The sequence below is a fragment of the Ixodes scapularis genome, unplaced genomic scaffold (genome assembly GCF_016920785.2).
Source record: "Ixodes scapularis isolate PalLabHiFi unplaced genomic scaffold, ASM1692078v2 PGA_scaffold9__187_contigs__length_104089568, whole genome shotgun sequence".
Taxonomy (NCBI): Eukaryota; Metazoa; Arthropoda; class Arachnida; order Ixodida; family Ixodidae; genus Ixodes; species Ixodes scapularis.
In genome coordinates, this window is record NW_024609884.1 from 51332285 (window position 1) to 51349547 (window position 17263).

General features: G+C 44.6%; 1 protein-coding gene across 3 annotated transcripts in view; it reads right to left on the reverse strand.

The window, feature by feature from the left end:
- Positions 1–639: 639 nt before the first annotated feature.
- The window catches only part of LOC8030475 (E3 ubiquitin-protein ligase MARCHF6), a 41568-nt gene continuing 24944 nt past the window's right edge, over positions 640–17263 (reverse strand). For all 3 annotated transcript variants that reach the window (XM_029988205.4, XM_040498846.2, XM_029988204.3), the window contains exons 15-23: positions 15092–15434; positions 12981–13079; positions 12285–12525; positions 10813–10994; positions 10166–10300; positions 9028–9117; positions 4449–4581; positions 2657–2792; positions 640–2482 (exon numbers count right to left, since the gene is read on the reverse strand). In XM_029988205.4, coding sequence (XP_029844065.2) covers positions 2392–2482; positions 2657–2792; positions 4449–4581; positions 9028–9117; positions 10166–10300; positions 10813–10994; positions 12285–12525; positions 12981–13079; positions 15092–15434 — 1450 coding nt within the window. In that variant the 3' untranslated portion in view covers positions 640–2391. The remainder of the gene's footprint in view (positions 2483–2656; positions 2793–4448; positions 4582–9027; positions 9118–10165; positions 10301–10812; positions 10995–12284; positions 12526–12980; positions 13080–15091; positions 15435–17263) is intronic.

Below are 17263 nucleotides of genomic sequence, written 5' to 3' on the forward strand. Positions count from 1 at the left end.
TCAAAATTTTGACCTCCGAGTTGGGGGTGCGTTTATTACGCGAGTGAAAAAAAAAGTCGAAATTGTGAGAGCCGACTTGGGGGGTGCGTTCATTACGCGAGTGCGTTCATTGTGCGAGTAAATACGGTATATTAATCCAACCATGTTTTGTTCCAAAATAAAATCACTACCCCCTTGTGTTCATCAGTCGTCACCCTTTTGTTTCAGAAGACAACTCTTTTTTCCTCATGTGTGCACATCAGTCAAGAACTCTCTACCACGCATGTGCTCAAGCCTCAAGGTTTAAATTAGTATTAACTAGAACCACTCAACGGTTTACTTCCTGGAAGACTATGCAATATCTTATACCCGTGCTCAACCTCTCGAGGTTAAGCAGAAGGGTATAAAATTCATGCGTCCGAAGTCACATCAAAGGTGATGGCCGATGTCTCGCTCTGAAAAACGGATTGCCGTGCATGCACACTGCTCACAGCTTCTTCAGGCAAACATGCCTATAAGAAGCTGGCACGTGCTGCACAGCCTTGTTCACCACACACCACATGGAGCCAACATCTCCATAAGCCATCAATAAAGGTAAAAGGTGAGCATCTTTTGTAATACGTTTCTGTAGAGAGAGAGAAAAAAAAAGTGTCACCAATATTCAAAGTTCAATGACATCTTCGCCATGTCAATTCATTTTTTTATTTAAATAGTACACCACTCGGCAGTACTCTCTACAACATTTTCGAGAAAAAAAAAGAAGACTAATGTGGTGTCCAGAAACGAAAGAAGAATTTCACCACACAGGTGTCAGTCACTCTGCCAATCAAATGAAACCGAAAAAAACAAAATGAAGGACTACTCGGTTCCCAATTTACAAACATAACTTGCATAACTGATAATCTGTTTACAAGAAAGCACTTTAAAACAGTGCAACAAACCTTGTGCCTGCTTTACAAAGCTAGCTGGTGCAAGTCTACCACATGCACCACAGTGCTTCCCAAGTGAAACAATGAAAGCCCCCCAACACAAGTAGTATATGTACACATCTGAAATAACAGCAGTTTTAATTAAACATTTTGTACAAATAACCTTTAAAAAAACCCAATTAAAAGCATCTGTAGTGTCTGCCTATTCTACATATACAAATCTGTTAATTCTGTCAAATACTGTATGTTTAAAACTCCTGCACTTGCATGCTAGTGTTCGGAAGGTGAACAGGATCACTATCTGCAAAACCTGTTCTTATACTTTGAATGTCTCATATTTTTGGCTCTAGGAAGTGAAATGTTAAGAAAGTAGCTTTGAACTTGCGAGAAATGCAGTTGCAACATTTGCTAAATTTCCTTTTTCTTTACAACTTAAGAAAACAACAAGTTTGCTAACCTCAAGACTTTTTTGTCATTGAACAGTGCAAACAGATTACAAGAAACATAAGCAAGTTTAAAATACTAACTAAAGATAAAATAAAATTCGGAGATTAATTACTTTCTGCAAGCATTGATTTTGCCCCAAGCAAGTAGCAAGTTGTTCCTGCTAAACATCCCAAACGAGATTACTATGAGAAAACTTGTTGGCACACAAGCACATGCTCAATTTCGCTTTGCCCCACCACCACTGAAATTCTACAATATAGAGTAGGCAAAAATGGGGATGTCACTGCCTTGTCCACCATTCACATATTCAGGGAAAGGACATTTGGGGGGGTTACCAACACTCACACCAATTCTTTTCTTCTATAAAGCACCAACCTGTCCCGTTCAACCAAAACAGACATACCCCAAATGCCCACATGCATGCACTTGTCAAACTTGCAACACTTGAACAATGTACAGGATATCAAAGTTTCTTTCCAAGAAGACACACTGTTGATGGAAAAATGCAGTGCATTTAACAAACTTGGCCACAGTGAACGACCTCCTTTGATTTTGACACAACAAACCTTAACTGGACAGAAAGAGATAGCCGGAATGCACTTTTTTCGTGCCTGTTAGTAAAACCAATTTTGTCACATCGACTTTCTTGCAGAATGTCCAAAGTAAGCCTTAAATCACGCACAATGAGCTGGACATGTTGAATTGCAACAACTCCATCTCACAGACACCTTGGCATACACTCTGTGGTAGACTAGGTAAGCCTGAAACTTGACCAACAGCTGAAGAAGCCAGTTTCTGTAGATGGATTACTAACAAACCAGGACAGAATAAAGTTGTTTCCAACAAAGAATGCCACTCGCAAACTCACTTCCGGAGATCTTGCTTCGAGTACCAACACATTGGCTTTCCCACATGGACAGCACAAGATGGCATATCACGTTGACATGCATTATATGTTCAACGCACACACCATTACACGCACATTCACCATGTTTCACACATCTGGGAGGGGAGCTATTTACACGGAAGGCATGGCCTAGGAAGAGCTGGCCAGTGCCGACGACGTTGCAAAGCTGGATGCAGGTCGTCTGTGTTCATAGTTGACTAGACGCCGGCCAACCAGGTACCTGCAGTGCAGAAATTTCTTGTTTAATAAACAAGCCAAGGTCAATCTCTGGTTCGCTAGGTTACAAAACTGCAGACCCAACTAAAGTTGGGAGATTCCCGGTTTAAGATGAATGTGGAGGACGACACGAAAGAGTCACCACAAAAGAAAACAAATAAACACAAATGGGACCTACTTATCGTTCTTGATGTGCTCGTAGAGTCGGCAGAACTGTCGCACCTGGAACACCATGAACGCAGTGAAGGCACACAGTGCCAGCAGAGAAGGGTAAATCCTCCGAAGCACAAGGTTCTGTGTCTCTTCCATGGCCCCTGCACACGGAAACCAAACACTAGTGGCAGCTCCTTTCTAGAGACGCTACCAGAAGGAAGAGCAAGTGGCATCTTTGACAGAACCAATTCACACAAGCGTCAATATAAAAATGTTCTATCTGTGGGAATCCAAGCTGTTTTGTGTTCTAGGGCAGTTTATCTTGGTATTTTGCTCAAGCGGAGTCCTCGCTAGCCTGCAAGGTGAGTGGGATTGGGTTATAGCCAAATAAGCCTGGAGACCAAGTGCTGGTAGAGCCACTGTGTGGGGGCCTTAAAGGGCTTATAGCGACTTGTCTCTAAAGGCACTAGTGGACTCCTTCTTTCTGTCAGTACACATGTGGTCAGAAAGTTAAAATGATAGAGGGCGACCATTACATGTCTCTCTGTCAAGATAGGCTTGTGAAATCAACATAAAGTGAGCCTCTATTACCAACTAGGCTGGTGGCTTTGTCAAATCGACCAGCAGCAACTGGAGAAGATACAACCCAACATGTGGCTGCCGGTGCACCATAAAAGGAAAACTTTACTCCCTCGATTAATGCGGGCTTTGAAGAGCCACCTAAACCAGGCACACCTATCGCGCAAGGGAGAAAAAGATCAACAATATGCTTTCCCGATTTCCACAACAAAAAGAATTACATCAGCCTTGCCTCACCCCTTGACAATCAAATGTTTTTTTGTTCTTTTTTAAGATGTTTTTCAGTGGTTTGGTTTTGTTTGCAAAGGAATAGTATAAAGAAAGAATCAACGCACAAGGGTTTTTCCTAATTATCTAGCGGGAGCACATACAGTGCTTGGAAGTTGTTTAGGTTTAGAAGCATCAAATGAAAATACTGAAGCGAAAAGTTGTCACGTTTCTTTTATTCAGTTCCATTTTGGTGCATCCACTTCAAAGACATTTCAACGGCTTCAGATTCCTAACCGGAGGTACTTTACAGAACTTCTCCTTCAGATGAACAACTCTCATCCTCTAAATTTAACTCCGAAAGTGTTGGAAGTCTGAATCGGAAGAGCCAGTGCTTCCATTGGCACTACCGCCAGAGCGGCCGATATGCGAAGTAAGCATCACGTGTGTGGAGCATCTGATTTGGAAGCTATAAATAGTCCAGCAAAGGAAAACTATGTGCGAATATAATATTTACAGTTCACCAAAGACATAACTAATAGCAACACCTCCGGTGGTGTGCGCAGCTTCGCAATTCTGCAGGCACCTTAAAACGTGTAATCCCCGCCATACATGTACGGCGACGACCAGCAAAGGGTTAACTAAAAAAAAAAAAAAGATGATTGCAGAATGTTCCTCACAGATATGAAAAAGGCTATGCAAAATACTATCTCTTAGTACCATAAATTGATTAATAAATGCTGAAATTGAAAACAACTACACCACACCCCAATATTCCTCTCGACATTCGAGCTGTTCAGAACACAAAGGTTCCAAATAGTGCTAAGTCATCTGCAAGGCAAAATGCATTCACATGCAACAAGCCACTAGTTCTAAAAGAAAGGCCACCCTCCACTGTCAGTATATAAGCTGTGATCCTGTCTTATTGTCATGAGCTCACAGCTCTGAAAGCTATTCCCGCAGCACAAGTGCTGACCCATCCTCAAAAACTACATGGTTTCGTGGCAGTGCATGCAGTACAAGTGACTCACCAAATGCAGGAACAATGCTGCAGGCTAGGACGTAAGGCACAGCCAGTGCCAGACCGAGGGCCACCACTACAGGTGTCACCAAATCCACAACAATCAGGTGCAGATTGATATTACGCAGTCCATCGTGGTACATCTGCAATGGTATGCCAAGACCACATCGCTGAAACTTGCAAGTTGTCAACGCGCCAGCCCCGGAATTCCCTTTTAGAAACATATACCATGAATGTGCAATAAAGACAGCTTCATGTTCATCAGTATGTACCCTTCTACACTTTTAAGCCTGAATAATGGCAAAGAGGGAGGAAAGGGGAAGAGAAGGAGAGGGGATAGCTGTAGTCGGAATGAAAAAGAACCCATTACAGTGGAACCCCAGCTATTCGTCACCTGTTTATAAGACGTCCCATATTTAGCGACGATTTTGTGCAGGCCAGGCAAACTCCCCATAGAAATAATGTAATAGAAGTTTGGATTTCACAATGTGCAATTACATAAATAAGTTGGCCAAAATTGTTAAAAAGGGAACTACCCGATGCCGCAGCACTTTGGACGAAGGTGACGGGGTCGCAGTCTGCATACACCCACAATAGTGCTGCTCATTTATTTCTGAGGTTGTGGCACTTGAAAAGAAATTACTGATCACTTTTCATCTGAAAATGAGGTACGGTGTTTGCACGATTCTAACGCACACCCAATGCTAACGCACAGGCAGATTCAGCTTCCAGATATTCAAAAAGTAAACTGCTGCCGGTTCTACCATGCAGGTAAAATAATGCAGATTGAACACATTCCTCGTAGAATATATTTCATGAAATGCACGCCAACACAAAAACAAATGCCGTACACTAATCGCCATTGTCAGAGTCCAACAATGGTTCTTCGCTGCCCACAGAGGTAATCCTTGCTTTCGTCCAAAGCGTTTTAAAGGGGCCCTGCAATCATATTTAAGCGTCTACCTTTTTTGCGGTTTCCAGGTCTCTTGAGGTTCGGGCAAGCCAGCGGGCACGGAGTTAGTAACTAAATATCAGTCCGTCATATTTTAACCGGACGACGCGGAAACCTCCTCCACCTACGAGGGCGACCTGCGTTGGCGAAAGCGCGCGATATGTGACGTCTTTAGTCCTGGGCTTACTACTGGTCAAAACCGCTAAAATCTTTTCTTTTAGTCGAGATACAAAATATAAGTGTCGCGAACCGTTTCAATTATGTATGAAAATAGTTTTTGTTCAGTATTTTAGATCAGAAAAGAAACAAATGCAGTTTATAAAGCACGAAAACAAGAAGGGCCCGTCGACATACTCACCACCAAGCGGCGGAAAAAACGGCGCATACTAGAAAGGGCTAGTGGGATGAGGCGCCGACGAACGGCTTGCGTAGAAAGGTCCCGGATGTACGCGGCGGCGCTGCGGTCGTATACTGGCTCGAGGATCCGACCGGTTCCGAGTGTTCCGAAGGCTTTCGGCGCGGGCTTGGCTGGCGATTTTGCCATTTGGCGGTATGGCAGCGCGAAGTGGCCCCCGTTCTGAACTGATATTTACCCCGTGTTTGCTGTCGTTTGTGGCCAATGAAGTGTTATGCCGAATTAAGTCTTTAATCGTGCAGCAAAAGCAATGCGAGCCGCCCTGGCCGCCCGCTTCATACAGCCCATCCAACACGTGCTTGAGTGGCGCTCTCTTGAGCCGTCGACACGGAGTGCGGCAGCCGTGAGCGCTTGATGAGCTCACTATCCCTCCTCTAGTTCACGGCCACTCAAGCCAGGACCTACGACGTCATGATGGACGTTATTTTTTGCTTGTTTTTGTAATTCTAATTTGCCTATAACTTTTAAAATAAAGCGAAATTTGAGAAAAGAAAAGTTTCTTTAAGTTACTACGTTCAGTGCGCTCAGGATCGGTGCAAATTAAAATCAGTCAAAACGTTGTTGCAGGGCCCCTTTAAGTGCCGCGCTTCTTGCGCATGTACGAGTGCGCGACCGTCACCTTGCGAGCTCGTCGGGTTTCTGGGATGGCGAGGCCACGCAGTGCTGCTCCGTGTTATTTTTTCCCGCCAGCGTGATGGACTTTCGTAAAGCCTCCTAGTGAAATTATTTTTGTTTTTCCATCTTAAAACGGCAGACGCGAGTCTGTAGAGGAGAGAGAATGCGCGTGATACGCATACCAAAATGGCAAATATAAACAAATGGTCACGTTGGCGATGGGACTAGCCACCTTATACAGAGTACAGTCGACTCTCGTTAATTCAAAATCTCTTAATTCAAACTTTCGGATAATTCAAACTAACGCGCAGGCCCCATCCTATGTGTCTCAATGGGAAGAAACTCCTGATAATTCAAACTTTGCTTTATTCAAACAAATTTGCGGCCCCCCTCGAGTTTGAATTAATGAGCGTCGACTGTATTGCCTTTTTCTTGAGTTTTGGTTTTTGGTTACAGTTGTAACGTGCATGTAATTTTGGCCATTGATTTTGGCGAAAAAAAAGTGTGTTAGAATCGTGCAAACACGGTAAGTTGAAAATAAAATGTTATCATTGCCTTTACCACACCACACTCTGGTTTTCTTTATTTCTTTGAGGGCTTTATTCTTTAGCCTGGCAGATTATTAGCTTAAAAGTAATTTTAGAAGTTCCGCATTTTTTTTTTTTTTTTTTTCTGTGGGGCCGAGTACTGAAGTTCAAACATTGTTTTTCGGGTTATTCAGATTATATGTTTTCATGCAGTCCCATGAAGGTCAGAAGGAAACGAAAACAAAGAACCCAATCTTTTTGAGTTTTATCCTATCTTAAAACTACGAAGTGTGCGAATACCGAATAGTAGTTATCGAATCGAATACCGAATCAAATTAAGAAAAAAAAAAGCCGAATATCGAATCGAATAGTGATTTTATTTGTAGGAATTTTAGATTATTATGTCTGCAGAGTTTGTGCCTGGTGCAGAGTACGCACCTCGCACGGAACAAAAGCTCAAATGTGTAAAATTTTTGGTGGAAAACAAAAAGCAGCTGCTCATGGGCGTTGGGCACTAAATATCTAACCTTATAGAGCATACATAATCTATCCACACTAAGCGTCACAAAAAACCAAAAGTTACAGCCACACGTGCCTTTCTTGTTAAAAGCACGACTTAACACCACGACATGTCCTTTTTTATATTTATATATCTCAGAAAAGGGGCATTTTGCGATCTTTGGTCTCAATTTTAAGGGCGAAAAAACGCATCCAAGACTTTTTTTAACATAAATTAACAGATAGCTTTTAAATCTGAGTTAACAGTCTTAAACAATAAAATCTGATGTAAAACAAAGCATGTGGTTAGGTGGCCTGAGTCACCGTCCAACTGCCGCTATGCATAGATTTCTCCGTCCATCTATCCTGTTTAATACCTCTCTCAGACGGGCACCCAAAAGGACCTTTATGCCAAAGGCCTTTAGGATTTTCAAATTGCCTTTACGTTCAGCCGTGCCAGACAGCGCAAGTAAATGTCATTTAGACAATGTTTACAGCGATTGAAGTTTCGAAGCTCAATTCAAATGCATATATAAAGTTTTTCTGAAGCAAGCAATATATTATAAAAGACAAAATGACGAGTTTAGTCGAGTGATTACAACAAAGTCCTCTTCAAGCCCAAGCAAAGTAGTTTCTTGGCGATTAGCGGCAACCCTGGGCATCTCCCGCTTCAGTCCTAACGTTGCTCGTGCTCCGTCCTTTCCGTGCTTCTGCTAAGCTTTTGCCTTGTTCGGTTCTGTGTCGTGCTCGCCACTTGAGGTTCATCGCACGCGTCGGAGGTCCTCCAGATGATCTTCCCAAAGTCGTATCAGCGCCCAGGTCGCCTCAACGCTCCAAAGGAAGTGCGGCGACCCCTTCCTACTCGTCGACACTCGGCCGTCGTTCGATGTAAAGCACGACGTGAGAGTAAGATACAGAAATATATATGTACAAAAAGACATTAAATATATACAGTATGGATAGTAATATAAGTAGAGAAATAAAAGCTAGATAAAAATGTTTGTAAAGAAAATCGAGAGGAGGAAAACCGGAGTACCAAAGCGGACGACGCGAGCAGGCGACGACGAGGCCTACTAGATAGCTGGGGCCGTGAGTACAGAAAACTATTCGTAGAGCGAGATTTGTACAGAATATACGTGAAACACGCTCTTTCTCAATAATAAAAATATAAACGCATTGATTTTAGATATCGGTACAATCTTTTATTTCAAATCGCTTCTCTAGTGTAGACCGCTGCTAACGAGAGTAGGCCTTGAGCAGCCGTAAAGGAGTTGCGGGAACTCAGGTTCACGAAAAGGACCTTTACGCTAAATGCCATTTGAGTTGCCCTGTGGCACTGCCTAAATGACATGTACACTAAAGGTCCTTAGGCGTAAAGGTCCTTTTCGGTGCCCGTCTGACAGGGGTATTAAAGAGCCTAGATTTAAAAGAGGGAGCAAGCGAAACTGGAACCACTGAGACGGCTCCAGCGCAGATCGGTCGTGAGTGTGCATGTGTTGTGTAGTTGCGTGGACTCTTAAACCAGGAAGTCGAAAAAGTGTGAAGTGAAATATGACAGTGCAAAATGTCAAGGGAAACATACCTCGTCGATGACCCTCTTCAACCACCAGTTGGGGCCCATGAGTGTCACGGCACAGATGATCTTGGTGTGAAGGACCCCCAGTGCCCAGTCCTGATTGCGTGCATTGCACGGAGAAAAAGCAACAATTTAATTGGTCAACTTAGTACATTAGGACAGCACTAGCCAAATTCCGGCAGAGAGGTTACAGGCTAAATCTTACAGCATGTAAGCCCCACTCTGGCAGCAGTTGAATTAACGTCAGCAAATCAACCTCCTGGGCTTGAAGAGACCCTAAACTTCTAAAGAATGTTTTTTGCTCAAGTGCGAGGATAGAGAGCACATATACCTATATAAATGGATGGATGCTAATGGCTGACCTCCTGAAAAAACATTTTGAAGTGTCTGGAGTGCAGATGTATGCCTCAAACAAAATCCCCCCCCCCCCCCCCCCTAAAAAAGAAAAAAAAAAAAAAAAAAAAGAGAGAGAGAGAAAAAATTTTTTTAGAATAATATTTATATTTCAAGATTCATTTTGAGCGAGCGGAAATCTCATAACATGCTTCTATTTTGTTATGTCAAGAGATTTTGAGTGCACAAAAAAAACTGGCAGAAATCTAACACTTTGAAAAAAAAAAAAAAATGAATGCAAAATTTTTAATTAAACTCTTATGAATGCCTCTAAGCTCAATTCAATGTACAGAGCCAACATTCGTTCTTGCAGTGCTCAAGTATGCTGCGTGACACTGTTAGTGTGAATGCAACACAGACACTTTTTCACACTTCTTTTTAAAATGGTACCCGACGGGCACCATATTCTACTGCTCACATTAGTGCCCAAAATTATCACTTTCCACAACACTAAAAGTTTTGATGACAGCTTTTCAATTTGAAAAGAAAAGATTGAGGAAAACTGCGATTGCTCGTTTGTGCTAACAGTGTTTTGCTACACACAGCCCATTCAAATCACTGCTGCCTTCTTCGCCCCTTCGAGCAGTCACTTCTTGCAACTGCAACAAACTGGCTTATCAACCAACTGAAGCTCCAGAGGATGTCTGACATCATGCAAAACTGATGCCCACATTCTCAATGAAACCCCACTAGCAAAACAAACGGCCATTATTTACGGTATACGAATGGAGGGGAGGGACGGGCGACTTACATGCCACAGGTAGAGGAGAGGGGTGGTGTTGAGCGGCACCCTGAGCGGAATAATGACCACAAGGTCAAACAGAAGCCCCATCAGCAGAGGAATGAGGCCCAGCAGCAGGCTCATGGCCACGGCCGATTTTACAGACTGCAAGAAAAAAGCAATCGACGACCCCAATGGCAATCAACTCCAATTTTGCTTGGCCAGGCACTGCACAAACGGGCTGGCTCACTGGCATTAGCAAGGAAACAAGCCCCTGGCCCAGCATTTCACTAAGAGGAGGACTGTTCCTCCAGAGATCCCATAAACATGCCTGGAAAAAGATTTTTTCTACAGTATAAACAAAAGCACAAGCACATGTATACATATATGAAGGCTGTGAACAGCAAATGCTATTAAGTTGAAACGACACAGACCAGAAGCGAGATGTCACAGTTGCCTTTTATGCAAATATGGAAGTTTCGTCAACTGGAGCATACCTGTCTCCCAGATTTTACGTAGGGTCTACCAACACCTTGAATGGAAATTTGAATACGCTACTAAACAATGGCAACCGTGCCTTCCTATGCCCCCATGCGGAGAATTAAACGAGGCCATGCACTCAGTGTGTCGCTCTAGGGCAGGCACTCAACTCAAGGTTGAGGGATGTGGAGACTTACAATGAGCATCCAGGAGTGCAGCTTGGTGAGGATGGTGTTCCAGCCTCTGGGTAGCCAGCTGCAGAGCAAAGTGAGGCAGCGCAGCGCCAGCCAGCAGGAGTACAGCCCACACGCTGCAGTGTAGAACTCGTGCACCCGGCCACCGGGCATCAGCAGCAGCATCACTAGCCGGCCCATGCTTACTGTGGGTAAACATAGAAGGCAGGCGTAGCGGTTGTTAAGCGCATTCCCACTCCTACCACCGAGGGAATTTCTTTCCAACTCGAGAGAAGGTGGGCAAAATGCCTAGGCATATCTCGTTAGCAGGCAAACCAAAGAGTTTTTCTACAATGGTGCGCAGATATTTTCTACAGTCGCTCACCGATTTCTCAGCCTCCATCGGGATTACGTGCAAAAGTCTGAATACTGAAGCAGTCTGGAAAACCAATTTCATTTGAATTATGAAATTCTCACAAAACTTCAGATTGGTGGCCACTTTCCACTTGTTCGATGGAAATATTGAACTCTCGTACAAGTTCCGTGCCATACGGACTACTTTACCCTCGTTTGATAATCGCAGCTTTCTTCTCTGTTGTCACAGAGCTTTATTGGACTAGTTTTATTATGAATCTTCTGGCACTGTTTGACAATGTTCTGCCAGCCAAGATCCCTTTGCTACTAGGCCTATAGACAGAAAGCGCACTCGAATGATGGCAGGAATGCCCGGTGGCGAATGGCTACCGGCAGTAGGGAGCAGGCAAGAAACGATTTTGCAAACACGTCCGAAATTTTGGCATCCCAAAAACCGGCCAGTGACACAGATAAGGGTTTCAAACAATACGAATGAAATGTAGTTTTTGTAAAAATCGACACACTATGCAATGACAAGCCAGTACACCAATGTTGCTTGAACATTATTACAGCCAAATGTTTTTCTAACTCTAATATATTAAGACAATTTTGGTTTAAGCCCCACATTTCCCCTTAATATTTTATCGTAAAGGCTATACTGTCTGCCACCTACACGAGAACATGTGCCACAACGAAGACACTAAAAACGGGCCTTTAATTAATCTCGGAAACCTAACCAGAGCCCTCCAACGAATTGAGCCTTTCCCCCCAGCGGCTGGACAGCCATCAGGAAGAAGCAAGATTTGTCAGATTTCGGGCCACAAACTATATAAGATGGTGGAAAGAAACAGTAAAAGCACGGAATTATTTCATGTAGTCCAGAGGAAATCTCAAGGAAGTTGGCGAATAACACCGTCGTTTCGAGTCTTTCCTATTCTGGAGAAATACCCCGTAATTCATGCAACAACTCCCTCCCCACCCGATGTGCCGTGATACCACTGACTCTGGCAATAGGCCGACATGCCTCATTTACAGACGATGAAAGATTTTGGTCTTTAGCTCGGCACGCAAAGCCCATCCCGATCGCCAGAAAAGCACAGTACGGGCGTATCCCTTGACCCCTGCCAGGGAGCCCCTCTGACCTGGTACAGTAAGCAGGAAGAAGCTCATGGCTGTCAGGCTGAGGCAGATGAAGAGCAGCAGGAAGGCCACCCGAACGGGGAACCAGGGGGGCCTGCGGTATGCCTGGAATCCCGAAGGTCCCACCCCTTGGAGCAGGGCCTGGTGGGCAGCGGCAAGCACTCCCGGCTGCAAGCCTTCTCCCTCCCCTTCCTCCTCCTCTTCCTCATCTTCTGCTCCTTCTTCCAGAAGCTCTTCAAGGGCCTGCGAAGATGACCGACCACAATCGAGTAGAACACCTGCTGGCTTCATTGGCACCAAGCAAAACACCCCTTGGACAACTCCATTCAATAATGGTCAGATCCAACAGCTCACTGCTATCAAACATGTGCTGTCCTGCCTTCCGACATGACATTCATTAATGCAAACAAGTATGCGATTGATGGGGACACCATTATGTTTAGTTCACTGAGCTAACAGAAATGCTGGAAACGTCCAAGGCTTTTCCATTTTACCTTGAATATAGCTCATTTAAGTACTTTACATTAAACTTACCCTTGTAATGTCTACACCTCATACTCCACACAAATTTTTTAATATGACATCTCGAGGCAATAAAACACTGTACTCTGAAGTAGAACCGAAGATATCATATCACATCCAGTAATAAAACAGGAATGAGCCAATTTTGAATAGCACAACACTGTTGTTCGGGTTACCTGGAGCACATGTTGTGGAGGATCCACTTCAGGACTTGCCTCCGCCTCTGTTTCTCCCGTCGACACGGAATCTAGTGAAAGGTCTGTTGCATATCCATCCTGCAGGAGTCGGTTTGGAAAAACACGCATCCCGTGAAACAACAGTGGCAGTCATCAACTGCTCCCATTGTTGCCTGATGAGCCTCAGGCACCTTCACTATGGCCCTCAATATAAGCGGGGACACAGAGATCTGATGGTGCTATCGTATGGTCCCTTGCCTTATACCTCCTCAATCCAGAGTCATCATCATTTCGATTTTTATTTACTTGAAGGATACTGTGGTTTTTAATGAGAGCCATAGCAGGTATGATATACATCAATTCATTTTAGCATACATATACAGCTGAACCTGGTTCCAACGAAGTCGATGGGAATCGGAACCTGGGAGTCCCCCCGAAAAATCACTTTTTTTTAATGCACACGGCAGGTGATGGTCACGCACCATATAGCATAGCCTTATGTAATGGCTGCTGTCCTATTTTTGTAAACTTTCAGTACAAAGCAGCTGCAACAAAGTCATATTTCTGTTCCTTACTATAAAGTCATTTCTGCTTATTACAGTGGCCACGCTCCAAGATTGCCGTTTGGTATATGCACGTATGCGCACTTCAGCAAAAGTGCCATTCATTGAAATTCTGAGCCAACTAAGCTCTACTGTATATAGCGGCTCTTAGAGGCTCTATTTGGTAAGGTCCCGTTTATCGCGGCCTTCGGTATTGTAGCAGAGACGCGCGGAAATTTAAACTGGAGCTTAAGTTAACATATTTTTGTTTATCACATTATCGATATATCAAACTATTTTACGATCCTCTTTGAATTCGATACATCCGGGTTCCACTGCATACTTCCAGTCCATATACAGTTCATCATTTCAAGTACTACAATCCAGCCTTGAACATAAAGTGCTTCCAGCAGCTAAATGCTACTCATACATTAAGTGGCAAAAACGACAGTAGCATTTTAATATAAAAACATTGTAAATGCCCTTCAGTAGCTGGGAAGCCCAGTGGTATCTTCAGCTTCAACCACAGCCGTCGGGACCCTAGTCATGGCACAAATAAAAAAAAACTACCACATCTCCACGTGGTGAATGATGTTGATTGGGGCGAAGCTCTGGTGGTGCTTGTCTGCGTAGACGCTGAGCCGCAGCATGCCGAGCCTTTCGTTTGTTTTCATCCATGTCACGCTGCGGTCAAATGCTCAAATGCGTATATAATTACGTTCCATACCACACATTCTTTCTGACATGGATGAGAACGAACAAAAGGCTCGGCATGCTGCGGCTCACCGTCTACGCAGGCAAGCACCACCAGAGCTTCGCCCCAATCAACATCATTCACCACGTGGAGATGCGCTTTTTTTTTTTTTTTTCCCCCCTACACAAGCACGGGAGCACATGCTCACGTGCTCGTGAGCACGTGAGCTCACGAGCACGAGCACCCGACGCCGGACGGACATACGGACATGGCTAGCCCCTAGGGAGCTTCTCCCCTAAAATATTTGAAATAAAAATTTCAAAGAGAGTGTAGTTTACACGTCAAACAAATTTTTCAGCGGTAGCTGTTAGAGCCCCTTTCTGGCAAAATCCAGCGGCAGCCATATGCAAAAACCACATGATCACGGGGAGAGCGATAGCGTTGCCGCACTCTCCCTCTCTTCCCGACATGGTCGCACCAGCACTCACTCAGTTTTTCCCCAAACATGGGCAGACGACGCAAGATTCGCTCTCTGCCCGCGAAGTGGGAGTGGCAAGGATACCACACTGAGGAGAGTAGACGGAGGGCTGCAGTGGCGCAAGAACAGCAAAGGGCGCAGGAACTTGACTATCACGCACAAAAGTAAATCTCTACTAAAAGTAAAGCTCCTAAAACAAATCGACTAAATGCATACCTCCTAAAGCACATCTTTCAACAACGCAAGAGTTGCCACTGTCGATCGCAGCTCCCTTTGTGTGGTCGTTTGAAATCTCTTGATTCTGCCGCTTCTCTAAACTTTCTTGAGCAAACGTCACTTTAGAAATTGTGACTTAAAAAAGAAACAAGCGTGCCAGAGCAAACGAGGCCTTGCCAACCTGTGCCGAGGTGTCGGCAGAGGCATCAGCAGAGGCGTCGGCAGAGGCGTCAGCCGAGGCGTCGGCAGAGGCGTCGGCAGAGGCGTCGGCAGAGGCGTCGGCCGAGGTGTCGGCCGAGGTGTCGGCAGAGGCGTCGGCAGAGGCGTCAGCAGAGGCATCCTCGGGAGTGAGGGGCACGTCACCCAGCAAGTAAGAGCGTAGATCCAGCAGGTACGAGACGCACAAGCACCAGCCACGCACAAGGGCCTTCAGCCACTGCTTCATGTGACCCTGCTCCAGCAGGGTGGGCAGCACCACCTGCAGCAGAATCAGCTCCAGCGAGATCTCCTGCGTCGGGCTGTCGCTGCAAGGAGCGAGCAGACAAAGTGGTTACTGCCTTCTCAAGAGCCCCTTAGCTGCAGGCAGCGCTGAAGAAGGCTGCATTTTGTCGCCACACACAACTGATTTTGAGCCTCCAAATGCTCCAAAACAAATGGATCCACAGCCAACCCTCCGACACCCATAGCTTACCATGTCACAGGGTTGCCCAGTTACGTCGAGCAAACTCCTTTTTAAGGTCGATGATAAGCTTTCTGAAAAGTTAGCTGTCTCTTAGCTTTCTTCGGAGCTCAACTGCCGCAAAGCCGTTTTTGTTAACGTCAGCTTGATTTATAGACCAACTCAACTCTCCAATCTACCGCCCCTGAGGTGGCACGTGCTGTCGGCACTGCGCACATGCAGACACTTCACTCCTCCCGAATTTGGTTTCTGCACACACGCAAAGCCCACACCTGGTGTGGGCAAAGTGGACTTGTCTGTAAACGGTGTGATGGTGCATACTTCAAAAATTCATAAAAAGTTATCGGCGTGCACACACCCTCTAAAAAACGCAAACATACAAGGATCGTCGAGCCCAAGGAAGAGGTGGAAAAGATTGAAAAAAGAAAGGATTAGCATCCCAGTTAAACGGCCCTGGGTGCGCCGAAATCAACAATGGACAACGAGTGTCCTAGCCACGAGGAAAGATGGAAATTAATCAAAACTGGGGAAGCCCATGATCACGACTGTTGCGCAAGCATGCAGTGGCATTCAACTGCTGTGCTTAACTCCTCGTGCATGGTGCGTGAGAGAAGGAATATCAATCTTGAGTGGACATTTTCTACGGTAGCAGTGTTTGTATGCTATTAATTAGTGGTGTTTTTGAATGCTCGGAGCACGTAGATCCCTGAAGCAGGTGCACTGCATGCAGCATGTGAAATTTCTGTGCTCAGTCAGGGAAACTGCTGGTTAAGTAGGTACACAATGATGGGTTAGAGCAGTGGTTCTCAAACGGGGGCCCGAAGGCCCTATAGGGTCCCTGAAGGTTTTCTTGGTGTCCCTGAAGTCTTAGACCATCAATTGAGCCGAGCACTATACAATTTTTTTTTTTAATCCAGGCTGGCTGCCCCACAAACATAAATAGACGAAACCATGTGCATAAATGAGTAGGGTGGATTATTCTGGATTATTCTCCATTTTTACGGATGCAAAGTTGGTTTGCATGCACTCAGTTTTCTTCATTCAGGGGTGGAAACAAGCTTCAGCCTTTTGTAGCAGGCCTGGGAGCAGAAAAGATGCCCCTTTGGAGCAGCTCTGAAGTAGTAAAAGCTCCGATTTAGAGCAGCTCAGGAGCCACAAAAGTCGAGTTTCATGGCGGCATAAGTAAATCTTGGAGCTGGTCACCCAGGTCAAAATTGGGGCTCTAAACATGGAGGTGTTTTCCTTAATACAAAAATATCAAAAAGAAAAAGCATCTCAATGTTATGTTTCAGAACCATTTCCAAACATACCGTTTCCCTAAACATAACCCCTCCCATAGCATAAAAAAGCAAACAGCGTAATTGCAATTTATCCGAATGGCAGCTATTGAGAACTGCCCTTGTAGTGAGTTGGTTCCTCTTATGGACTTCCAATAGAAGGCATATTCAACAAAAGAAGCACAACTCAAGCCTCATGAAAAGAAAACATTGTTCCTATTTAACAGCCTAAATCACAAGTTCCATAAGTTGAAAACAAAACCCATTCAAGATGCAATTGTGTGGTATGTAAGAAATCCCAATACTTACTGACTACATTTTTCATGATTATAAAATACAAATGTTCCAAGTTCCTTTTTAGCAAACACCAAAATGCATTCCAACACTCAAGTAAGCA